Source organism: Pseudoliparis swirei, chromosome 5 (assembly GCF_029220125.1).
Source record: "Pseudoliparis swirei isolate HS2019 ecotype Mariana Trench chromosome 5, NWPU_hadal_v1, whole genome shotgun sequence".
In the NCBI taxonomy this organism is placed as follows: domain Eukaryota; kingdom Metazoa; phylum Chordata; class Actinopteri; order Perciformes; family Liparidae; genus Pseudoliparis; species Pseudoliparis swirei.
In genome coordinates, this window is record NC_079392.1 from 20,016,455 (window position 1) to 20,042,304 (window position 25,850).

A 25,850-nucleotide genomic window follows, 5' to 3' on the forward strand; every position below is an offset into this window, starting at 1 on the left:
AGGGTCTGAGGAAACGCAGTTGGGTGCATTCAGAGTCTTCCAGCCATCTTCACTTTTTCATTTCTTTGTTAAATTTTATTTCATTCCAACATTTACTATTACTCTGTCCCAAATGTCTCTATATACCATCTCAAATCCATCTGCTGTAATCTCTTTAGATTTTCCTTTACCTATTTTTTTATTTCTACTGGAGACAAAACATATTATGTGGCAGGGTGGTGTGCAAACCTTTTTATTATGGCAGAGGTAACTACATTGTGTTGTTTTGATAATTCCTATTTGAACTGAAATGTCACAGGGTCAGTTATTTGAAGTTATAGGACTTGTCAAATAAATAGGCTTCAGTGATAATTATTCATTTTAGAATTGTTACATAAACAAGAGTCGATGACAAAGATCATTTATTTTCTTAATTCTTCTCAAACCTCTTTGGCAAGCATGTGGCATTGCTCACAGCCAGCAGTATATGTGGGGCTTTGTTGTCGTCACCTGTAATGTGTGTGCCACAGTTCAGATGTCATCACATCTGGGAGTAGACCTTGCATCACACTGGTCTTTCCAACAAGAGTGTATAAACCTATTTAAACGCTTTGTGCTGTAATAACTTTGAAGAACCTGAAGGAAATTGTGTCATGTATCCGACTCCAACCAAATGAGTTTTTGAACAAAGGGATTTTTTTTTTTTTTTGGAAGATCATTTAGATCCAATAATCTATGCGTGGGAGCGTTGCAGTAGCTGTCATGTTTGTTTCATCCTTTGTATGCATTTCTTCTGGTGCAATTCATTTCTAAAGCATCTCTTGCTCTTTTTTTCTCTTCAGGATTCGTCGGGGGAAATCCCTCCCCACCTTACCAGTGATATACAGGACTGTCTCAGAAAATTAGAATATTGTGATAAAGTTCTTTATTTTCTGTAATGCAATTAAAAAAACAAAAATGTCATGCATTCTGGATTCATTACAAATCAACTGAAATATTGCAAGCCTTTTATTCTTTTAATATTGCTGATTATGGCTTACAGCTTAAGAAAACTCTAAAATCCTATCTCATAAAATTTTAATATTTCCTCAGACCAAGTAAAAAAACAAGATTTATAACAGCTGAGTGTTTGTCAAGGCTCAGGAAACCCTTGCAGGTGTTTCGAGTTAATTAGACAATTCAAGTGATTTGTTTAATACCCTACTAGTATACTTTTTCATGATATTCTAATATTTAGAGATAGGATATTTGAGTTTTCTTAAGCTGTAAGCCATAATCAGCAATATTAAAAGAATAAAAGGCTTGCAATATTTCAGTTGATTTGTAATGAATCCAGAATGCATGACATTTTTGTTTTTTTAATTGCATTACAGAAAATAAAGAACTTCATCACAATATTCTAATTTTCTGAGACAGTCCTGTACACATCAAAGGTAGGTTGTATTGTTTTCAATATTTGGTTTACTTTTTAAAATCAGCTGAATACACGTTATTTTTCTGAACTGCTGCTCGAGACTTTTCACTTCCACAGTGACACCCATCCACTGATCAGTATCGTGGCCTCTGCTGCCGGCCATGGAGCAGCTTTATCTGAGCTACTATAAAGGTTAAGATCCTGTTTTTTCCCCTGTGCAGTGCAGCTATTGGATCTGACACTGTTATTCTCTTCTCTAACCTCGAGACGACGGTGCCCCTGAACAATGTGTGCTGACTTGGCAGAGCAGCCATGCTGTGTACCTGATAATTCCTGAGCTCAGCGATTTTCTCATGCTGCACGGCCGAGTCACTCCAGATGAGGTTGGCCGTCTCGTCATCTTCCCGGGTCTTGATGAAGTCCACCTCGTTGATGACTATACGAACTGCGGGAAAACAATCCCATTAGATTGTATTCCATTGAACTTTATATTCATGGAAACAAAGTAACTTACTTCTATATATGCTAAATAAGAGCACGGTGTGAATTGGGGACCACAAATCAAATATTTCCACTTTACAGATGTAGAAAAATGTTTCACTCAAACTTTTTGCTTGGCGTAATTTCTGTTTCTGCATACTTTAAGAGATAAATGAGTCTGAGAGATTATAGATCAAAAAGCTTCATGGAATGGTTGCAGAGCAACCAATCGTAATGCCTCTCTTCAAAAAAGATAGATTAATTGTGTGTAATGCATTCAAATCCCGATGGAAACCCCATAGTATGAGATAGGTGGCAAGCCCATTTGGACATTAATCCAACAACTATTTATTATTCAGTGGGTAATGAAAAATTCATATGCCCTAACGAAACGTGGTATTAATTAATTTCTTGAAAGCCTTCACCAACCTGGAGAAGGCTTGCCTAATGTTGCATGATAGCACTTGAATGAGCAAAAAGGTGTTTCCGATGTAACCTCCTCCATCTGCTAATGTCGGTAGAGGCTAACAGTGTATTGCTAACTGGAATACGGAGGGTTTACATCACAGCAGGCCAATGCTTTCGGATACCAGTCGAGTCTTTGAGTACAACTCTCTCATCCATCCTTTCTTACACATCTCGCGTAACAGACATCCTTAGAGCCAGAGAGTACACTACCTTCTCAGTGGGTGTAAAGCAAATTTCCAACACCATATTCCCTGACCTTTAGCCTTTACCTGTAATACTATCAATTCGGAAACAACAAAAGACAGCTGGAAAAAAAAGGTAACAGCAAAAATGATCCATCCATCTGGCCCTTAGTGTTAATTTTCCTTCAAAATAGCCCTGCACTACTTTCAGAATGGCCACCGTGAGGGTCTCGTCACAGCAAGCAAACTGAATCACAGCGAGACTCCCATCTACCTACAGGATCCGAGCGGCCCCCAACTTCTACTTTCTGCTGCTGACTCCTTCATTTCATAGGTTGTAGCTCACCCCTGAGAGCTGTGCTGCCACACTGGCTTATACTGACCATATAAGGAGTGCTTACTATGCTGCTGTTTGCCCTTCTCAAAAAGACCTCACTGCCAAGTTAAATTACCTCAATAAAGATTTATGTTTGCATGTAAAGCCGAGCTGTCTCTGTGTGAACTGTTGCTGGACTGCAACTCTATTAGGTTTAATTCAAGACATTAAATACCAACGGCCTCCTTCAAACAATCCACCCCAGCTAATTAGATTTTATTGTCGGGAGTAACAACTACAGTGGATTGTTTTATTGTTGAGACATCATTGTGATTAGATTTGCTGTGTTTTTTGAGGGACTCAAAGAGAGAACTGTTTCCAAAATTCATATACAATTCACTGTGTCACAGGACATTAATCTTACCTGCAGGACGACCCAAAATATTGGTCTTGCTAACACGTGAAATTTTCATGAATAAAAACAATACATCAATTGAAATGCTTGAAATCTGAGGCTTTGTCGTTCATGCTTAGTATACACAATGTAGCTAAATCTGAAAAACTTTTTCAGGATAATTATGATTTAGTGTGTGTTCATCAATGTTTACAGTGCAATTGCATTCAACATTAATATGTAAGCAGTTACCTGAAAATAACTAAAGTTCTACTAATACTCCAACTGAAGCTACATCCAATAACACTGCTGCTAAACCATTTCAGAAAACGTGCTTGCTTTCCGACAATAAACATCAATACTAGGATAATGTACATCGATGAAAGGGCTTCATCACACATCTCAAAGAAAGTCTCCTTTCATCCTGCTCTGTTCTCCATTAGGACAAACTCTGTGATCAAAGATCTTGTCTTATCTTTGTAGACTCACATTTCTGAAGTGTACATGCCTCCTTTTGCTTCTTTTTCAAACCAGTTGTAATCCAACATTCGTGTATATTTGTGAATTTGGCTACTATTTTAATTGTTTTTTATATCATTAGAAATAAAGTATCGTACCAATCTCATATTTGGTGCCAGTCACATTGGCGGCGATGGCGCCTTTCTTCTTTTTGTTGCGCACCTTCCTCTTCCCACTGCTCTGGAAGGAGCCCACAGATGGCCTGTTCACGGGGGACGCTCCTTGATCCTCTGGAGGAAAAGACAGCATAAAACAACACTGGATACAGTCACAGCTTGTGCTCCAGACTTGGGGGGGGGTAATATATTTTACTCGCATCTTTAGGGGATTTAGTGGGGTTTGTTTATGGTGCTAGGGTGTAAATGAATTAGGAGTCTAGTTTGCTGTAGCTGCATGCATCATGATCTGTGTGTGTGTTCACCTGTATGTGTGTGCTTGTGTGGCTCTATGCAAGAGAGAATAGTACTGGTGATGGCAAGTATATATATCAGCAGGAGGTGTGTGTGTGTGTGTGTGTGTGTGTGTGTGTGTGTGTGTGTGTGTGTGTGTGTGTGTGTGTGTGTGTGTGTGTGTGTGTGTGTGTGTGTGTGTGTGTGTGTGTGTGTGTGTGTGTGTGTGTGTGTGTGTGTGTGTGTGTGTGTGTGTGTGTGTAGGTGTGTGTGACCATCTAACAGAACAGCCCGGTCTGTCCCGAGAGAGTTAGACCTCTCTTACTCACCTCCTTCATTGGGAGGAGAGGGCATCTCGGGGACTGGAGGAGTGAAGGGGCAAGCCAAGCTTTCTGCCAAGCTTGGCGGGAGGGCAGGCCTCGCAGGGTACTCACAGCACCCTCCAAGGGGTCCCTCACACTTGCAGTAGTTAGTCTTCCCTGTCTTGGGCTGTATGGACGATGTGGTTGAAGATGGCCCAATGGATCATCTGAGTGTCTCCCTGGTGCCTTTCAGCGACATAAAGAGCAGCAGCAGAGTCTGAGTGTGCAGAGGAGAGAGCAGCGGTGGGGAAGAGTGAGACGGGGAGGGCCTCTCCAGGGTCTACACAGCTCCAGCTTCTTTACAGCCCCAGGAGTCAGAGGAGGAGGGGGGGGGGGGTGGAGAGAGGGATGGATAGGAATGCCTGTTGAAGAGAAGAAACAATGATATTTTACAGCAGCAGAAGAGTAGTAGCAGGCTGACTGCTCAGAGGCTGACGACAGTGCAAACTGGATCCGCACGCTCTCACTGGACTGGAGTGCATTGGACATGCTGTTGATGTAATGCAGCAGCAGCACAGTCCTATCACAGGCGACGTCAGTCAATCTGACACCAAGCGTACCAGTTCAGTGAGAGCTCTGTACAGCTCTGACGCTGTAGTACTACTCATGAAATAATCTAAAGCTGTGTGACGTCCACTGGACTAATTGGTATTCCATGGAACCCGTGTGAAATATTAATGTGGTTGTCAAGTAAAGGGTTTGCAGAATCTCATTGTGGCCGACGCTTGTGCCAGCTGGGTTTCGTTGTGTGGCTGAGAGGTCAATTCATTCAAACAGATGGCCTCTTTACAGTGGTTTATTAAAATGATGCTTCAGGCTATGAAGTGGTGTGAACACCAGTCATCAGCCAGATTTTGTTATTGTTTGGCTGCGATCTGAGAGTGTGTCTTCTTTTGGGGTTTATCAACCATGACTGAGAGACTTTTCATTTTTTCCTGGCTAAGGAAGCATCGTGACTGAGTCATTAATTAGCACTGTTGCATCACAGCAAGAGAGAACTATGTTTTTTGTGTGGGGTTTGCATGTTTTTCTTTTATCACGGTAGGTTGCTCTAAATTCCTCACGTTCCTCATCGGCGTCACTGTGTCATTTTGCCGGGACTTAATCCTGAATGTAGCCCTGAATATAAATTAAGGGCTTTTTATTCAAAGTAATGCGTGTGAATGTGCGATAGTGTTCATAACGTACAGGCTGTCAAATTAAATGCAGTTCTTGTTTGAGGCCTTGGGGTCTGACTGTCAGCACTGAGTGACTCACAGTGGGAAGAGTAATGTTACATGAGAAATGGCAGAGCTACAGGTCCAGTTGGAATAAAAATAAATACATTTTTGTATTTTCCCAAAAGAGAAGGGTATTCTAAGATGTGTCGTCTGATTTACAGGATATGAAGTAGGCTTAATTTCTCCTCATTATAATCGGAGGTGCAGTTTAATTAAACAAAAATGCAAAATAAACTAAAAAGTTTACTAACCCATTTTAATATAGGTGAAAACTTTGTGTGTGAACCAAAGACTGTTCAGTATATAAGAAGTGGATGTAGTCATCGAGATATCGGCCGTTGATTTGTGGACTGTGGGTCAGTGGTTAGCAGGTCCGTCTTTTATTCAGGAGATCGGCGGTTCAATCCCCGCCCTAGTAGATGTGTCCTTGAGCAAGACACTTAACCCTGAATTGCTCCCCGTAGCTTTGCCTACGGTGTATGAATGTAATATGATTGTAAGTCACTTTGGATAAAAGCATCAGCTAAATGAAATGTAATTCAATATTATTAAAGCCTCGAGTTTAGCGATTGAGCCTTGATCGACCTGTCAATCACAGTAAAACTGCTCTAAAGCATATTCTGCTTTATGGTCTGTTTTACTCTAAAAGTGACCATAATGTACGAAATTAACACCCGACTGTATTGAATAAGACTTTAAAATAGTGATTTTGACCATAAACTCATGTGTGCAATTTTTCCGAGGGAATAAATCAAGTGATAAGTAGAGTAATTTTCTCAAAGACAAACTGACTTATTTCTGCAACCAGAGGAGGCGCCCCCTGCTGGCCACTCGTGAGAATGCTAGTTTTAAGATTTTCGTATAAACTTCACTCGGCAGAACCGGAGTTTGCCGCCTGGTGTGAGCGCACTTTCTCAAAGTCACAGAAGAGAGAGAGAAAGACACAGACAGATACGCAGATGCAGTTATGCAACAGCAGATGGTGGCGAGGTAAACAGTGCACACACTTTTTTGAATGAACCGTATCTGAAAAAAGTGTGAGTATAAAAATATATACTTACAAGTAAAATTCATATTACTGTAAAGTACAAAAGTATTTTCTGAAAAATACACTTGAATATCCAAAAGTAAAAGTATTAATGCAGAATAATGTATTTTGTATTATTGTATTATTACAGATGCAATGATTTTTTCAATACTTCAATAGTGCAGCAGGTAAAGATGGGGCTCATTATCATTACCGTATATACTGCTGGGTAGGGTAATCTAAAATAATATATCATAATCTGCTCGTTGATAATATGTGGTACCGTTAATCTGAGTCTGTAAACTACTAATGCTATAATAGTAGTTGTGAAGTATTATGTTTCCACTCAATATAATACAAATTAATGTGCTAATATCTTGATGGGAAACATTTGTTGTGGTACATACTTTTTTCAATGATGAAAACACATACTTTGGATGTAGATAAGATGCCACAGTGCAAACAAATGCCTAAAAGATTCCAGGGGTAGGATTGCCCTCATCCTCAGAGGTCTAGGCTACAATCCAGATGTCCTGAAATCTTAGAAACGCCCCTTTTTGAAGACAAAGCAGCATTCAGACTGGAGACTCCAAACTGCCCGTCCAATGATGGACTGGCAAGCAATACATTTACAGCATGCTTGAAAGATTCCAGCTTCTCATGATCCTCTAAAGTCAAATAGTGCATGTAGCTGATCAATTTAAAATTGACAATGATCCATACTAATAGATTGAGGGGTCAGAACCCCCTGCCATCATGCAGCTAAAAAGATAAACCTCAAGAGTTGTGACATGATTAAAGGAGAGATAAACAATGCATTCCTGCAGCACAAAGTGAAACATATGTATCTATGTGACTCTCATCTTTATTTTCTTGCAAATAACTTCACGTTTAGGAAAATTATTCCAATAAAAAAATGGGAAAATGTCACACTTTGGCTGACCTTTTCACAACTCATAAACAAGAAAGAACCTCAAGAATCCAATGCCACATATCACATTCTAATCAAATAATTTCCCTTAAATTAGCCACAATTAAAAATGTGACTCAATAAGATAAAGGATATCAGTCCATGAAGTATACTAAAAGATACAACGGCATGAACTATAAACCATCGGTAATGTATACCAGGCTATATCTACAGTACACAGATCAACAGTAGCCTCTAGTGGTGAGACTGAAAATCCCATTCTCTATCTACATGTACACATGTGCACATCAGATGATATGCACACAGATACAGCCTCATCATTTCGATCAGCATCCTCTGGAGAAATTAGAATGGGGAAACCGTCCAATGGCATCACTTGATCATCCTAGTCTTCAGTGCCAGCCTCTTGGTCTGCCTGTGGTAAACACAAGACATTGATCCTGGAGAGGACAGGGACTGGAATGAGCTCAGCACAGAGGGGCAGAGCAACAACAAAGAGTCAGGGTGATAAAGTGAGGCAAGCTGTGCTGTTGACAACAAGCCGCCCCCACCTCCCAGTGGTGTACTGCCTCTGTACGGGAGGCTTGGAACACTGTGTCTATCGGAGCAGTGGACCTCAGTGTCATGTAATCCCTCTGGAACAAAAGGGGATGTGACAGGCACACATTATGCAACCAAACACCAACAAACGCGTGCGTACAAATAGAAGATGTATGGATAATCTCATGCAAGTTCTCTCTGAGCAAATGCACACAATCCACAGACAAAGACTGTGATGTTAATGTATTCAACACAATATTGTAGGATCACGGATATTCATAATTTAAGGGGCATTGTATTGCTCTTTTTTTCATCAAGATCGAATATCAGTTTTGTCAGCTATAGTAGACATTCTTAACTAAACACAATGCTGTTATTATAATATTTCTATTCATGTCAATGTTAAGAATTATTAATGATGTTGACGTCATTGTTTCAGACCTTCAGGTTTAAAATGCTCATATTTTGCATTAAAATTGGACCCAGGCTTAAAAATATTGATAACTGTAGAGCACAGAAGCACATTTGTCAATAGAAATCCAGTGTTTAAATGTCCTCTCTTCTAATGTGATGATATTTTTTCCTTGACGTCTCTAGATTTCACATTTCTATCGAAGCCTGTTTGCATGACTACATAACTACAAGGTCACAGTGGAATCACTTTGGTTGCCCACTGATGGTTGACCCCGCAGAGAGAGGCTCTGTCGTGTATTGCTCATTTGTCTTAGTGGTCTAGTTTGCATTCACATGATAGAAGAGGAAGTTCAGTGTAAAACACCAGATTAGAGTGACTGATGCACGGCATCTTGTTGAGATGTTACAAGTTTGATTTGAGCTCCGTCGTCATTGACACGTCACATCCTTCCTATTGCTGCAGTAATCTTATTTCCTGTCTAATAAAATAGAAAAGATGCAATATTTACATTGAGACATTACAAAGCATGTATGTTTAACATGAAAACAATTACATGAATAATACGATAACATCCTTGATAGTCACTGTATTATGCTCAACAATCTCTGTGAAATGTTGTCATTTCTTCCCTTGTTTGTCGTTTCTATCAACTTTCCAGTAACTTTGCGTAACACTGTGAGGAAGACAATGTGAATATGTCAACAAAGTGGGTTCTGACTTCAAAACTTGCATCCAATATATTTTACTGCTAGCATCGACAGAACTAATCCTTCAGTGAAATATTAAATCTTCTCTAATCACGTTCCTTTCACCGACGGTCTGTTAATTACCTTCGCATTGAAAATGCGGAAGGTAATGTTTTGATCGCCGTGTATTTGTATGCGTGCGTGCGTGTTATTCACATAAGTCAAAAAGTATTAAACCGAATCGCATGAAATTTGGTGGGATGATTGGATATTATCCGGGGACCATTTGATTAGATTTTGGGATCGATCGGGTCAAAGGTCAAGGTCAAGGTCAATATCTTCTTTTTACCAATTTATATCCAATTGGCATGCAACTAATGCCAAAATGTTCATAATTCAATGCCCAATATTGTGATATGCGAAGGTATGCGCTCTACCGAGTGGCCGTTCTAGTTATCTAATGCAATGACACGTTTTGTCCAACAGAGGGAGCCAGAGGGCCGCCATAGCAGAGCAGCGCTTACAAGCAGAACTCCTCTCGATGCTGATCTCATGCACTTCCCCCTTGCCTCACACCCTCTTTCTCACAGCACAGAAAGGCTTCATTGTAGAGTCAGCTCTTCATGCTGCTCATCCGCATCACTCTGTGACTGACAGGCCCTAAATGTATGACAAAAGTGTGTCTGTCTGTTTACGGCGTTGTTCTGCAGTATTTAGGCTAGACCATAAACAAATGCTCAAACAATATCAGGAAGTTAAGTAATTCGCATTCAAAACTCCACCAAGAAATTTATTTTCCCACTGTTATTATCCAACTGTGATAAAAAAATGGCACTTCAAAAATAAATCCCAGACTTCCTTTAATACCAAAAGCAAATTCAAAAGGATAGCACAAATAGCTTTACGAAAAGTGTGCCAAAGGAAACCCTGAACCAAAGCATAAACTGATTATTCATGACAGGTGGTGTCACATCTATTAACAAGTATCTTCAACAACCAGCGGTACTTCCCTGGAGGGTTTGTTTTATGTTCTCCCTTCCTTTCATGAAACTCCATCTTGAGAACGTCAAATACAGAATCAATAGAGTGGCTTGGGGAAACACCGCCTTACATCAGCAGTTATTTTCTATACATGCAGTATTCCCCGGTCTTGCCTTTACAGCACTGCAGCGACCTCGGGCCACGTATAACCATTCAAAAGGCCGGAGACACTGGCTAAGAATGGAGACATGGTGTACTATTACACACTGAGAAGCTAAACAAAAGAAGGTTTAAGCACAACATATAGCTTTTATAATGAAACAAGTATAAATTATATTTATTGATATTTAATAGGCACAATGCTAATGTGATCTTCAAAAAGAATACAGTATGCTTGCAAGATCCCTTTTGTAAGAAGTATGTATAGTATCCACTTAGATGTTGTCACCACATTGTCCGGTCAGAAAAAAATGATAGCTGATTGTGCAGGCTGCTCTCGAAGCAAAGTAGTTGCTTTCAAATTGCCAGTGGATCTAAAATTAGCTCAAACCAGTGACCCAACTCTGGCTTTGTGCCTTCTTCCAGATATGAAGAGGAACAAGTGTGGGAGCAGTCAGCCCACGGGGTACTGAAATACACCAACAAACAGTTGAATGATAAGGTTATTTTTATTGGATATAATCTGCAATGATGGAGGCAAATTGGTGAAATGTAAAATTCCCCCACTCCTTTAGAAATGCAATTAAAGTTCGACATTAAGTTCAATCTCGCGTGAACTTATTTTCCGTGAGACAAAGTGCAGGAAATAAGTTACAGTTGCAACAATACACAAAGCATTGCACTCAAAGTAAGCTTTTAGACATATCACAACCACATAAGACTTGGTTTCAGTTTGTGGTTTATGGTCGGTAAATGCAGCAAGGGTCTGTCCTAGATAGGCGAGAACTTAAGGCCGCAGTCAAACAACAAAGTGTAAGAAACAAACAAACTAGCGGCTGACACAGACTGAATGTGAACTGTTGTACATATGGCATGTATCTAGCCTAATCGATCAGTTAGTGTAGGTGCAATGTGCTGCACTGAGTATCCGATATTAACCCCAAAACTGCAGGATGCCAACTTCATTCAGCTTGCATGAAAATAAAAAGCTCATACATATCATATCCTTCTTAACAGCCTGGTCTCTGGGATAAGTCCAGGAGGCATGATGCCATCTAGAACTCATATGTTATGTTGTAACTATTATGTAACACGTCTGCTTTTTTAGGAATGGTGATGTCCAGAGTGCTCTATCAGCATGTGGTGTATAAGTGGCACACTGGACTACAACACAGACCATCTTAAATCAGAAGGCGACAGGCCACGCTAGGACAGACTGCTTTACATGCAAAGCTATAGCCTGCGCTAAGAAGCTACGATGTAAGAGCAGCGAGGGGGGCCAGTGCTTGTCACAGCATGGCAGTCGACATGGTATCATCCTGGCCACTAAAAGAATAGTAGGCCCTCCCCTTCTACGTGTCCTGCCTGGGTTTCTGGATTAGCCCAAACTGGAAGTCTTAAACCTCGCATACAAAGTGGGTATCAGGGTCTTCCAGGAAATCGCTTGCGCTCACAAATGAAATGCCACAAAGCCTAAAAGCAGGTGAATTATTGACATCAATAAGTTGCTAGCAAGCAGTAGCTAACGTTGGGTTGCTAGCCACTTGGATAGGTCAGGTGGGAGGATAACACAAGGAAACAACCCAGTTAACTTGCTACCATCAAATGTAACGTTACAGACATTTCGTTACGGCCTTTTTCATTTTACCACAGCTCCCAAATGAAATAGCAAGCAGCTGAATGAAATGCGGTCTAATATTAAAAAGGAAACGCAATGACCCTGGGCTACTGTACAGTTAGCTTAGCTGCACTGCCTAGCAAAGGATGGAGAAGCGAAGGCGAAGTAGCCCGTTCACGTTACCTTATATATTCCACTGGCGGCGCAGCTCTTTTGCTGGTGTCATCCGACCGACACAGCCGCCGTTAAGTGAAACACTGGGGTCTCTCTTCTTTTTCTTTTTTTAACTGTTCAGTCCCAACAGTGTTTTAAAGAAGACAACAGTGTTCATGGTGTGTAACGGCGTTACTATTGAAGACGACGTTGGTTGACAATATCTGTATTTTTTTAAGTCATCTTGTGTGCTGTGAGTGCTGGAGCGAGTCCATGGGCTAAACCATTCGCTGCGAGATAGGGGGGGGACCTGAATGAAGCGCTGAAGTTAGCGTTCTCAATCTGATACCAACGTGACGTTTGCTGTACCCTAGGGCCGACATGTTAAGTCAGCGCATATTATTTTACACTCTTAACTACTTGTGAGTGACAACAAAAGTCTTACAAAAGCTGCGAGGTATATGTTGTACACCGTTTCGGTAATTTTTGATCGTAGGTTTCGGTGCAGCTCTTCCTCCACAACGCGCTGATACAAACACCGGGAAGCTACTGAGCAACTGTGTCGCTGACCATGGTGCTAAAAGAAAACAATCGATTATGGGTGCGTGCCATTCAGTTATTGTTAGCAAGTTATCGCTGTAACAACTTGGACATATCCCTGAAACTGTCACAGACACTTTCTTTCAAACTCATATTTTGTGAATTACGTACATTGTTTTCAGAGATCAGTTTAAGCTGATTGACATGAGGTTGTGCAAATGACTTGATTACTTTAATCATCTTCAATGCAATTAATCTTAAATTCAACATGAGTGTTTTGCAGTCAAAGACATTTCTTTAGATTACAGCAGGCTGTTTTCGATTTTTTTCCCGCCTCGAGTTGTTGGGTTGAGGTAAAACTATGGAGTTAAACCATAGATAGCACTTTATGTCCAAAAAAAGTACAAGAAGAAAGGAGTGCAACAAAGCTAAAGTTACTTGGCCCAGAATCCGGCCTCATCCCTCATAGATGTGCTCGGACATTTTGTTGACTAGATACTTTACTTTTTTCCAATTGTATTACATATCTTTGTGTGATAACATATCACAAACATTTCACTTCAACCGAAGAGTCTACTACTGAAACGTTTCCAATGACCACGTATGCATATCATCACAAGGATTCATCCATCATTTTTTTCATGTCCTCAAGTAAAGTCTGCATGTTTTCTTAAAAAAACACTTTGCTTGGAACTGCTCTTTCAAAAATGCTGCATTCATGAATCGTGGGAAATACAGAAACCATAATTCCCACTTGCAAATGTAAAGTTTTCCATCAATTAAGTGTGTGGACCAAAAGTCTTAGCTGTTTTAATTGGCTGGATATCTTTCATCTATCCCTGACTGAGTAATGTGTTTTAATGAATATGTGTATTTCTAAAATGACCCAAAGTAGTAATAATATTCTTGTCAAAAACCTTAAGTCTGCCAAAGGGGATGTCTGATGGATAATCATGATTGCTGGGTGACCATAGTAATGACAAGAAAACAATAAAAGTAATAATAGTTTTGAGAGGCAGATTTTCAGCACAGAGTGATCACTTTTCATCCGCCAAAGTGATTGAGTCTAGTATGTAAATAATTGCTCAAATATGAATAGTATGACTATAACAAACAACTGTTACATAATAAATCATGTGACACATATTTACGATTTCCGACCGGCACTTGAAAGTAGCATTTCACCCACTGAAGTCTGCTCGGTGGGTATTCCCATAATGACGTGAACGCAGCACAAGACCACAGGAGACAGAGGTGAAAAGTCTGGATCATGTTTTCATTCCAGTGGAGGCATACCTGAACGGCAAAGGGCATTGTGCATAGAGACCAGCAGGGCGGGTAGCGGGTCACGTCGAGGTTCTGAACACAAAGAGAAGACATTAATGTTGTTGTTAGCCATCCAGCTGGCACGAGCTGAAATTTGTTAGCTAGCTAACGGAGGACCCTGTTAGCTAACCGCCACCATCGTCGCTCCTAGCCAGCTGTGCATCGCCCCGTCCTCCTACGATGGGAAACACAACGACTGCCAAGAAAGGCAACGAGCAAGAGAGCGGTGAGTACTTGAACATCCTCCAGCTGGCCTTCTGTCCGTCTCGCGTTGTCTATTCTACAGCGTTAGCGTATCAGCAAGTCAGTGGAGTGCAGACTTTAGCGGTTGTTGTCCAGTGGTCGCAGACAGCAATGTTACAGTAATATGGGCTGCAGAGAAGAACCATCTTTGTCCGGGCGGTTTAGGTTCGTTAGCTCCATTGTTGTGGTGCGTGTTTGGTTTGGTTATTTCACTTGGAAACAGTGCCACAGATGATGCACCTTAGAGACTATTATTGAAAGTAATAATTGAGAAAATTACAGTAAGTTCCTCGCCATGCTGTTGAAGGTTTCCCCACAGTGAATGCAAAGAGATGCTTGACTCAACGAGTTGAAGGGTTTTATTTGTGCCCACTCTCTAACGTGTGACTAAAGTTATAAAAGCACAATTTTTAGTTTCCCCCAAAAAGTGAATATCGGCTTCCTAGAGTCGGATAACATATGCAAAAATGGGTTTCAAAGTTGCAACACAAGGCCTAGTCGCTGCCAACGACAACAGGTACCTGATAGGACTGAGAGACAAGTCGAACAGATGGCTGCTCGATTTGGTTAAAGAAGGCTAATGATGGTAATAATGGTTGTGATGGTGTTTTTGGTGTCTAGTAATGCGTTGTTTTCCAAACAAGGGCTGCAAAATGTCAAGCAAGGTTTTCTATCCAACCCATTTTACTTGATGGGTCATCTCAGCTGTCAACAAGTTTACTGTAAATCAAAATGTTCTGCCTCCATCGCTGCTTTCTTGCAGTGACATTAACGTGTTGCCTTGCCTTATAACATCAAGGAGAGGTAGCTCCCGTCCTCTTCAAATTGCACTTGTTGAAAAGCAATTTTTCAATCTGAAGTGTTCCATCAATCACTTGAAAGCAATAGCCAGAGGCCACTGTGTTGTGTTTGGTGTTCATTTGTCAGTAACGACTAAAGAAATCCACTAAACTGTCTGTCTGGAGAGCGCTGATCGTGACCTGCTTTCCGGTTGGCAGTAGTCATTGCAGTCTTGTTATTCAAGGTACCAGTAGTTTCCGCAAGGAGGCTTTGAACGGTGTGTACAATAATAGTGTGACTCAAACTGTCAGGTGCATAAACAAGCTGTTAAGACTTTGTTGTTGTCGGTTTTTTTTCTGTTTGCATTTGAGATATTTAATAATTCAGAGGGCACACATTCCTGTAACTACAAAATAAACCTGCATTTCCAGTACACTATCTTTTTTTAAATGGGGGGGAGTGTGCATCTGGGTGACTAAACATCTTTGAAGAACGGCATTGTTGAACTTTACCACCAGAGAGCACGATAACCTGGAGATTACTTCTCTCTAAGTCAGAGAGTGAGTGTTGCAGGCCTCCAGTTTCCTTATCAGCACTCCGAATGCACTCCTGCTGTGCAATGTTTTTTGACAAAACCAAAAGAGGCTGGCCTTTTTGTGTGCTTTGCTTACTTTATACACCTTTTGTCAAAACAACAATACCACCATTTGCATTTCAGACCAATACGTGCTTTCAACACCACAAAGAGAAAGTAGATATGCAGTTGGCTGTTTGAACTGAAGCGCAGTACTTGAACAGGAAGCTCTGTTGTATGTGGTTAGCCAAGCATTGCAATGCACTTGGCTACATACAGGAAGTGTGTATCACTCATTGGTCTCCAGTCTGAAAAACGGTTATTTTGCCTGTCAGCCTTTTCCATCACGCAGCAAGAAATTTATCTCAAAATGGCCCAGGGAAAGGACCAATCCTTCGCCAGTCGCCTTTTCCATAGACGTCGTAAGAGTAGCCAAGAGCAGAAGGGACAAGAGAGTGAGGTGCCTCATATATCTGAGTTCTCCATCATGTGGGATACGTTCAGTAAGTGCTTGGGTATGTTGCTTTTACACACATTTCGACGGCTGCCATCTTCAGCTCTGACCTGGACGAGTGTCAGCCGTTTTTTGTAGTTTTTTGCGTGTCGGAAAACTGAATTTGATTAAGTTTCACCAAGCGGAGTATTAGTCTAATGTCGTACAACTCTGTCAACAAGTTTGGCAAAGCTCTACGTTGAACTATTTCTTATTTCATGCACATTGTTGTTCATGAGTTTGTATCAAGCACACACATTTAGAACGGGCCATGTGTGGTGCTTCAGTTGCTTGCATCATCTCTGTCCTCTCATTTTTGTGCAATGTTTTTTAAGTATGGAATGTGATTTATGTGCACTTTACACATTTTATTTTTAATCACTAGTATAGTCTATGTGGCAGATAGTTGTAGTTTAACAATATTTAGTTTAAAGGAGGATAAAGGCTTCCTGCGAGAAAAAGAAAGTTAGGTCTTGGTATATACGGCGACCTACTGTAAATAATTAACCCCATGTTAACATAAATATCCACTTATTGGCTGATGGTTAGCAACTAAACACCCTTGAATATTGTTTTTAGCTACATTACTGTTTTCATAGTCAATTGAAGAATGTTGTCTGCCAATCAATTGTTTTGTTACTTCAAGGTAAACTATTTTAATCAGGTTTAACTTCTGGTAGTCGTCCTCTCTTGTTTCATTGTGTTATGTGTTGCATTTAAACCTCTTGAATCTCAAATGTTCTTGTTTTAGGCACTTCATAAATGTTTCTTCCTCTCTTTCTCTTCTCCACCATTTCCATCCATGTGGGTCAATGTTCCTGCAAACCACTTGGTGAACTGTAGAGACTTTTGGTATGCTCATTTGTCCATGAGCCCTCCTAAGTCACAGAGAAACGGTTTATTCTACACTTCTACCTCATTTAGGTAGTACTAAGATTGGGGTTAGCTAGTTTAGTCTGTTAACATACAGCTTCCACATAGTCCTTCAATGCCAGGTATGCATTTAAATCAGCAACCACATACCAAATGCACCAGCAACGAGACATTAGATACCTGCCATGACTCTGTGACTTGGGACATCTCATGTCTGCTGTGACTTTCACAATGTCTTTCTAATGCCTGCACTGTAGTTGTGTTCTGTATTTTGTCTTTTTTTCCTCGCCCGGTATTACTGCCTCCTTCCTTTACTCCCATCTCCTCCTGAAAGGGATGCAGAATAGCTTTTCTTTGAATTGGCCAATTCTTTAAAGTCAACAAGAGCCTTTTGCATCACTTTATGAATAAAAATTCCCTGATTAGACGTGTGTTTTTGAGTGTGTGTGGGGGGGGGTTATGTTTTGTCAAGTATATTCCTGCATCCTCGGTACTTAACATTTGCTTGACCATAAAATGCATTTGTTTCCCTGAACATGTGAACTGCATTGGTTTATTTTCCAGAACGTGTTAACGTGCCCCAGTTCATTTTCCTCAACATGTTAACTGACACTGCGTGAGTACAAAGAGGCTGATTTGTTAAATCCCACATCTGTCTCTTTTTATAGTGAAAGAGTTCTTAGCTAAAGCCAAAGAAGACTTTTTAAGAAAATGGGAGTGTCCACCACAGGTAAGTTGTTTCCTATGCGTCCTTTGCTTTATAAAATTAAAACTTACATTTTCTCTTAACTGGCTCGACTCAACTCTGAGTCCGACTGAGGCAAAACGATGGATAGAGATTTGGTTTCATAACGCTTAGCCACCTTCTGGCTCAGATCGTGTTGACTTGAACGTGACCTGATAGCAGAATTGTACTGTGACACTAAGGCACATGTATCTTCTTCTTTTTTAACAACCCTCAGCTTGTGTGTTTTTACTCAGAGCTTCATGGAGACAAAATGCCACATAAGAGCTGCACTGACACCAAATTTACATGCAGAAATAAATGATTTCAATCATCAGTTTGCTGTCTTCACTTCCTCTGCTAATGTTTCCTCAGAGCACAACTGGCCTGGATGACTTTGACAGGTTCAAGACGCTGGGCACTGGTTCATTCGGGCGAGTTATGCTTGTCAAACATAAAGAAACAAATCAGTTCTACGCCATGAAGATCTTGGAAAAACAAAAAGTAAGTGTATGGCTTTGAAAGAAATCACGTTACCCATTTCATAAGAACTAGTGTAATGAATTCCGGTAGTTTGTGAAAAGTAAACTCCTGTACAAATAGTGTAACTACATAAATACAGTTCATCTTGTAAAAGGAAATGGAACTTTTTTTCCTCATGTTATCGCTGAAAACCTCAGAGGCGCTTCACTTGAGAGTTTTGATCTTTTAATGCTGATGTGAGAGTCGTAGGAGGAGGTTAGTATGTCCTCAGTGCGTTTCTCATGTAACATTACACTGTTTCCTTGAATTTCACACAGTTGGCTTCAGAGGTAAAGCGCTCTGACTTTCAGTTTCAGCTGTATTGCTAAAAGACTTTTATTACACTCGATGTCTGCTCGCTTGGCTTCTTTTTTTGTCTGCACACTGAACACTAAACTTTGTATTAGTCCTTCACAGGAGTCTGGAATGTATTTGTCTTTTTCTTATCCTACAACTATGCTACTGCTAATCATGACCATTTCACATTGCTGCTGACTATTTTCAAGGCATGCCATGCATTCACATTTACTGCCTTACAGGTTGCCATTGTTGTGCCTTTTAGCTATTTCAGTCGTGCATGCAAATGAACTCGCAGAGGCCTGGAACTTGTTTGTGATGCAGTGAGTAATTCATCACAGTAACAGTCATGGCCAGGTGTTATATCATTGTGTGGTACTGCAGTTGAAACTGTGGATTGAGGTAATATAAGACTTTTAAACTCAAGGAGCGAGCAAATTGTGACATTCCTTTCTCTCATGCCTACTTTTTTCTTATTGTTCCGATTATATGGCTTGTGGATGCCATTTAACACCTGACTTTCAAGTCTTGTATGTCCGAGATTCCCACCAACTCATCAATGCACCAGATGAATGCCATGGTGGGGGTTTCAAACTAATAACACCTTCAACAACAGACTAAAGAGAACCGTGCAAGTTGATTTTCACGCCTTACTGAAATGAATGGAAGCCAGCAGCTGACACAAAATCTAACACATCACATACATGAAAATGCAATTCTTTAAAAAAGGGATCACTCATATTTGAGCTCAAACATGTAACACCTGTTTGTGGTAATTGACTTTTTACTCAATAACCAAGTATTTATTTATTTACATATGGGAAAATTATATACATCCATACTCGATTGTCAAGAACATGCTGTGCTCAATATAACCTTCGTACTTACATTGTGTCTTGTGTTTTCCAGGTGGTAAAGTTGAAGCAGATAGAACACACGCTCAATGAGAAGAAGATACTACAGGCCGTCTCTTTCCCCTTCCTTGTCAGATTGGATTACTCTTTCAAGGTACATGCTGGCAACCACCTCTTGCTACTTACAATATGTGACCACATTACCGTTGTTTTTTATATATCTTTCACCAAGGAATCCTAATGCTAACCCAATAGAAGTGTGTGTGTGTACATGTGCTACGGTTGGTATCGTATTAATCTCTAAATTATCAGCCAACTTTATGTTTGTAATTGAAAACAACCCCAACCAAGAAGATAACCGCGTAACGTACTATTGCTTTTGTCATGTTTAATTTCCCTACTTGAAAACCACTTACCATTTATTATGTGAGTTTGATCAGTTGGTACAGGACGCCCTGCTTAACTCTCCTGTTACCTTTACATTTACTCACATATGTTACCCTCGGGGTCAATTTGACCCCAGCAATTAAAACCTCCAGAAAATTATTAGAATTAATATTGTTTCCCAAGTTTAAGTGTGAGGTACTTTATGTTTGTTTGTTGACTACCTAAATAGCCCTTTAAATATATAAAAAAGTTGATATTTCTTATATGTTTGACACAGTGAAAAACAGCCTGGGGTCAAATTGACCCCAAAGAACACCGACATTAAACATTGAATGGGGTCAAATTGACCCGAAAGGTAACAGGAGGGTTAAAGATGTCTTGCTTTGATTAACAGGACAACTCAAACCTCTACATGGTGATGGAATATGTGCCCGGTGGAGAGATGTTCTCACACCTCAGGCGTATTGGAAGGTTCAGGTATAGTGTACATTTTAATTATGTTTGAGGTGGGGTTTTTTGTTTTGTAAATGCTGTGTGGGCCACTAATAACTGGACAGTTCTCAATTAGCTGACTGGTTTGTCAATGTCATGGATGGAATAGCTCAAGACGGACATTCTTTTCAGGTTATACAATAAATGATTGAGTTTTCTTGTTCACTCAGAGGAGACTCGTCTTCATATATTACACCAATGTCTGACTGTCCACCCTCCATTCTTTCAGTGAACACCATGCAAGATTTTATGCAGCTCAGATCGTACTCACCTTTGAGTACCTTCACTCCTTAGACCTCATCTACAGAGACCTGAAGCCTGAAAACCTGCTCATAAATCAACATGGTTATATCCAGGTACACTTTCTGTGTAAAGTTGATAGTAGAAAAGTAAACAAAATGCAAAGGTATCCGTCATTAACAAATTATGTTCGTAAACTATTAGTTTTAACTGAGAAGGTAATCAAAAGTTCATCACCTGCTACTTGAAAACAACCAATAAAGAATATGTGGACCTACTGCTTATGAATATAAAGACAGGTGACACAAAAAATAGCAAGAAAACATATTTAATTGGTTAATCCGAGTTAGATGTAAAAAATAAACAGTTGTAGACTTCTGTTGAGTGCCATGGTTTGAAGTGTAGCACATGTGATCTTTGCCTTTACATCTTTACTTTTCTTATCATGCTCCCATTGTTCTTTCTTCAGGTCACAGACTTTGGCTTTGCCAAAAGAGTAAAAGGCAGGACCTGGACATTGTGTGGGACTCCTGAGTACCTGGCTCCAGAGATCATCCTCAGCAAGGTGAACCCTTTGTGCCCACACAATAATCAATTTTAATTATATAGCATAGCACATTTCAAAACCATGTTACAAAGTGCTTTACAATGAAGCAATAATAACTCTAAAAACCTATATATTACAGGATTCATTGTTTAAATGCTTACAATCGGAGGGGAAATCCTGTCCAGGGCCTTTGGTCATTATCAATGTTTGGCCCAGAGTATCTGGGGATATGAGTTCAAATCTGGATGATAACGTCAGCTGGACCATAAAAGCCAATGAGAGAGACTAACCAGAGCAGCTGACTGGGTATCCAAGCAACGGTAAACGTTCAAGCCCTGTAGGTTAACATACTACTTACTGTTAACGAAAATCTCACGTCCAGTTCCACTGAAGAATAGACGATCCTTATTTACCCGACCCATTTTCTCATCCAGCCTCGTTTAGCCTTTTGCTTTTTGTTTTTTTTCCTCCCTGCAAAGCATCGCTACGACAAGTTGTCGTGCCACGCCAGTCTCCGTTTGGTTTACATCTGCTGTCCCATGAGATCACATGAGAGATCACGTGATTTCAATTATATCCTGTAGTATGTGATGCGCCATTATTTTCACATCTTGTGTATGTTTGAGATTAGAGAGAAAACAATCTGTAAAGATTCTCCTTATCTGTGGTATGCTACCCGATTTCAAACCGTTTAGGATCTTAAACTCCTGCAGTCTGAGCCCGGCTTCAGTACGATTTTCAAAGCCCAGCCTGCTGCAGTGTTTTGTATAGGTTGCCGTCTTTGAAAGTTTTGCCTCCTCATATCGATATAAAGTCTAAACATATAGACGAGACAAACAATATGTTTGTTTTTGCGTGAAAATGATAGATTTATTGTTCTGCTCATGACCCTCCAGGGCTACAACAAAGCTGTGGACTGGTGGGCTCTCGGAGTTCTCGTCTATGAAATGGCTGCTGGTTACCCTCCCTTTTTCGCTGATCAGCCGATCCAGATCTACGAAAAGATTGTGTCTGGCAAGGTATGCAGAGATGGTTACATAATCACCACCATCAACTTGCTATGGTTTCGCCCGTGTTTTGTATTGCTCTTTTGTATACTGTAACTAACAGTATGTTAGTTATATTAAATGGGTGAATAGTGTGCCTTTGTGTTGATCATGCTCGGTAATTCTTCGCTCCTGTAGGTACGATTTCCTTCTCACTTTTGCTCCGACCTGAAGGATCTGCTGAGAAACCTGCTCCAGGTAGACCTGACCAAGAGATTTGGCAACCTGAAGAATGGTGTGAATGACATAAAAAATCACAAGTGGTTCTCCCAAACAGACTGGATTGCCATCTATGAGAGAAAGGTAGGTGGTCATTGTGTCATAACATGTTTGTGAACCCGAGTCATTTCGTGACACATCTGTTACTATCCACCCAAATGGGTCCTTTAGTAAATTCAAGACATAAGGCTGTCTTGAGGGGATGGTGAGGAGGGGTCCCGTACCATCTCCTAAATATGTGTCACTTTTAAAATGAGATAGTTGGCATCACACACTTTCTATGTATCAACACCAGCCATTGTTTGGCAGACTTGAATTAATAACCAGAAAACAATTCCTTACTTTCTTCTGCATTCTTAGGTTGAAGCTCCCTTCTTGCCGAAGTGCAGAGGTCCAGGAGACACGAGCAACTATGACGATTACGAAGAGGAAGACATTCGTGTCTCGCAAACAGAAAAGTGTGCAAAAGAGTTTGCTGAGTTCTAGTAAATGGGCAAGAGCCCCGCCAGGCTCACATGTTTCGGGATATTTGCACTCTCCTGAGGGTTACGGGGAACTGAGGCCATCGCGTGTTCAAAACAAATGCCTCGTTCCTTCATTCCACACAGCTGAATGAGGTCCTTCTTGCCATGATCCTGCGTGCAGTAAGCACTATTCTATACACGGGCACATTATGCAGACACCCCTTGTGCTGCAACACAAAAAATACTAGACCACGTTCTCATCATTTGTCTTTTATTCCTCTGTTTTTAGTTTTTTTCCGTATGCCGCTCCCTTCTCATTTCGATTCAAATAATGATTTGTAAAGCAACATGAAGACTAATCTTATGCCCATTTTAAATGGCACGAAAAGTGAATGATTGTATTCGCTGGTATTGCACATATTGTCATTTAAGCTTTGGGGAAATGGAAGGGATTGTTTTGGTTTGCATCTCTGATGATGAGTCTTGCCAGTTACGTGTCGTCTGTTCCAGGACTGGGTGTGTTTTAGGGTTCAGTTTATTATTCCTCAATCATGAACACTTTAACATGAACCATTAATCATCATTCTGGTGTCCTTATGACCTAGAAGTGTGTGTTTGTGCATTTAGATATATACACATATTTGAGACGTATAATTTTCAAACACTTTTTGTTGTTATAGCATGGCCAAATTTCAAACGAAGAAACTGGTGCTTAGTGAAAGCAAAGCAACACTGAAGGCTTCTTGAAGTTTCTCAGTTTTAGCACCCAGACATTCAGTTCTTGAAGTGATGAATTAACAGTGACGAGTGTTATTATAGAGCAGAAACTTGTCAGTGCTGTATTAGCTCAATTGTAGCATTGTTTTATCGATATCTAGTCACATCTCAGACTGGGTGTGGAGTTTAATGAAAAGAATGAGATTATATATTTTTCAGGGACAACTCTTGTTTCACAAGGAAGGAAAACTAAAGGTGTTCACTCCGCACAACGGGGTCTTCTGTTTTTGGTACGTCCAATGTATGAAGTGTATTGACATGGCATAATTGCTGAAAGATCAGTTTGTTCGGATTTCTTGAGAGTATGTTGCTGTGGATGCGAAGCAGTGTTGGTCACATGGACATATTGTGTCGGTTCTGGGTTTCTTTCCGATTTTGTTTGTAAATTACACCATGCTCTGAGAAGACATGTGCAACTGCCATATTTGTTTTATTTTAAATTTTACTTTTGCATGTTTGTTACGTTTGTACAGCATTGTCACAACAAGCTAATAGTGCCCTGAAGCTTTTCCCATATTTTTAGTTGTTGTGTTTTGTTACCTTTTTAAATAGTTCCATAGCCTGGGATGTTGATGCATTAGATCTTAGATTTTATCTGAGTGACATATTCCTCTAAATAATCCCAAGGAAGCAAAACTAAACCATTAACCATGAAATAATAACTGAAATCCTTTAAGTATTCATCTTGGTCACCACTTGGTTGAAACATACTTACCTCAACTATAGCTTGTAGTCTCTTTGCATCATTTTTAACCAATTTGTACACTGTGATGAAGCAATATTTGCTCTCTCTTCCTCGCAAAATGGCTCAGGCTAAGTCAGGTCAGTTAGAAGAAGTTAACAGACAAAAATGTTTTTGTCTTGTTACAGATTTTCAAAGGGAATAAGGTCAAAATAGTCTGACTTTTGAAGAACATTTTCATTGTAAATCCCTCCTGTTAAGTTATTGTCTACACATATGTAATACATACGTTATCCCCTCAAGAGATATAGGTTTTCTGAGGGATATTTCTATTCAAAGCACCACTCATTTCCCCTGAATTCGGACACATTGCCTGTTCTCGCTGCTGAAATGGAGTCCCTGCCTCTGGCGTGACTCGTTGATATGTGTATTTGACAGGCGATTAGAGAATTTGTATGTCAAAAGGTGTAATACCTACAAGGCCAAGGTGTCCACTTGTTGAACTTCCAGAAGTCAGAAAAGACCTGATCGCTCTTCCTTCTGTGATCTTTTGATTTCCTCGAGTGAAGTTTGTCCCTGCCGTCCACAGGGAGGTCAGAGTTTGAGGTCATTTCTGCAGGTCGGACACTCAGGGTTGTGGGGAAATGAAAGTGTTACATTTCACATCGTGTTGGAAACAATAATGCATTGTTGACTGTCTTTACATTTCTGAAGTTTAGATCATTATTTGACATGGTGCTCAAGTGTCTGGATGAGAAAAATGCAATTTAATCAAGTTCAACAATCTTAGACAACCAAATGTGAAAACGGTTTGGTGGCTGAATGCTTTTATTTCTTCTTTTTTATAGATACTAATGTGGTGTATATATTTATTGGCTAATGCTGAATTAAAACTTCTTTTTTTCATAAATTTAACACATGATGACATTTGATTTAGCCCCGGTTTTATTTCTAAAGGCGCAACTGTTTTTATGCTATGTTTATTTATATTAGAGATATCTAATAAAATTACATTTTAAATGTTTTAACTCGCAAATGTGAATATATCGGGTTATTTATTTGAACCACTTTTTGATTTGGCCTTATTAAGAATAAAACATTTATAGAAATAAAAAAAGAATCAACAGTTGATACACATTGATGCTTCTCATGCTAATTTACAATTGTAACCTTTTAGGTTAACTTTTGTTATTATTTTTCAGAACCCTTTTAATGTATTTTATTACTTTGGAAATAAACTTTTTTTGTAAGGGGATCCAACATTATTTTCTCAGTTTGAAGGGTGAACAGAATGTAATTGGAGAATCTATGACATTTTTATTTGGACAAGCTTGACACCTGGGAATTCAGCATGTTTCAATCCAAACTGCCTGTGTGTAAATCTTCCCATAAAAATGTGTAGGAAATCCCCAGCTCTTCTTATGTGTTATTTATCCCTCATGAGTGTGATAATGTTTGTCATATTTGATGTAAATGATGGCACTTTTCCTTGAGCTACTTCACACTCCAGGAAATCCGTTTATGAGTTATCCATAGC

General features: G+C 40.0%; 2 protein-coding genes across 5 annotated transcripts in view; one reads left to right on the plus strand and one right to left on the minus strand.

The window, feature by feature from the left end:
* Positions 1-12,497, minus strand: part of ttll7 (tubulin tyrosine ligase-like family, member 7) — a 77,126-nt gene extending 64,629 nt beyond the window's left edge. For both annotated transcript variants that reach the window (XM_056413913.1, XM_056413912.1), the window contains exons 1-4: positions 12,264-12,497; positions 4,471-4,865; positions 3,851-3,982; positions 1,717-1,838 (exon numbers count right to left, since the gene is read on the minus strand). In XM_056413913.1, coding sequence (XP_056269888.1) covers positions 1,717-1,838; positions 3,851-3,982; positions 4,471-4,495 — 279 coding nt within the window. In that variant the 5' untranslated portion in view covers positions 4,496-4,865; positions 12,264-12,497. The remainder of the gene's footprint in view (positions 1-1,716; positions 1,839-3,850; positions 3,983-4,470; positions 4,866-12,263) is intronic.
* A 1,513-nt stretch (positions 12,498-14,010) lies between these two features.
* prkacba (protein kinase, cAMP-dependent, catalytic, beta a) lies at positions 14,011-25,337 on the plus strand. 3 transcript variants are annotated; one of them, XM_056413917.1, is made up of 10 exons: positions 14,011-14,325; positions 17,731-17,792; positions 18,162-18,290; positions 19,515-19,613; positions 20,241-20,323; positions 20,568-20,694; positions 21,048-21,143; positions 22,022-22,144; positions 22,310-22,474; positions 22,751-25,337. In XM_056413917.1, the coding sequence occupies exons 1-10, from the start codon at positions 14,280-14,282 to the stop codon at positions 22,874-22,876; spliced, it is 1,056 nt and encodes a 351-aa protein (XP_056269892.1). In that variant the 5' UTR covers positions 14,011-14,279; the 3' UTR covers positions 22,877-25,337. The 3 variants fall into 3 exon arrangements, with proteins under 3 accessions (XP_056269892.1, XP_056269891.1, XP_056269890.1); XM_056413916.1 differs by lacking the exon at positions 14,011-14,325 and adding an exon at positions 15,657-16,199 and having other exon boundaries at positions 22,346-22,474; XM_056413915.1 differs by lacking the exon at positions 14,011-14,325 and adding an exon at positions 15,659-16,199.
* The last annotated feature ends 513 nt before the right edge of the window (positions 25,338-25,850 follow it).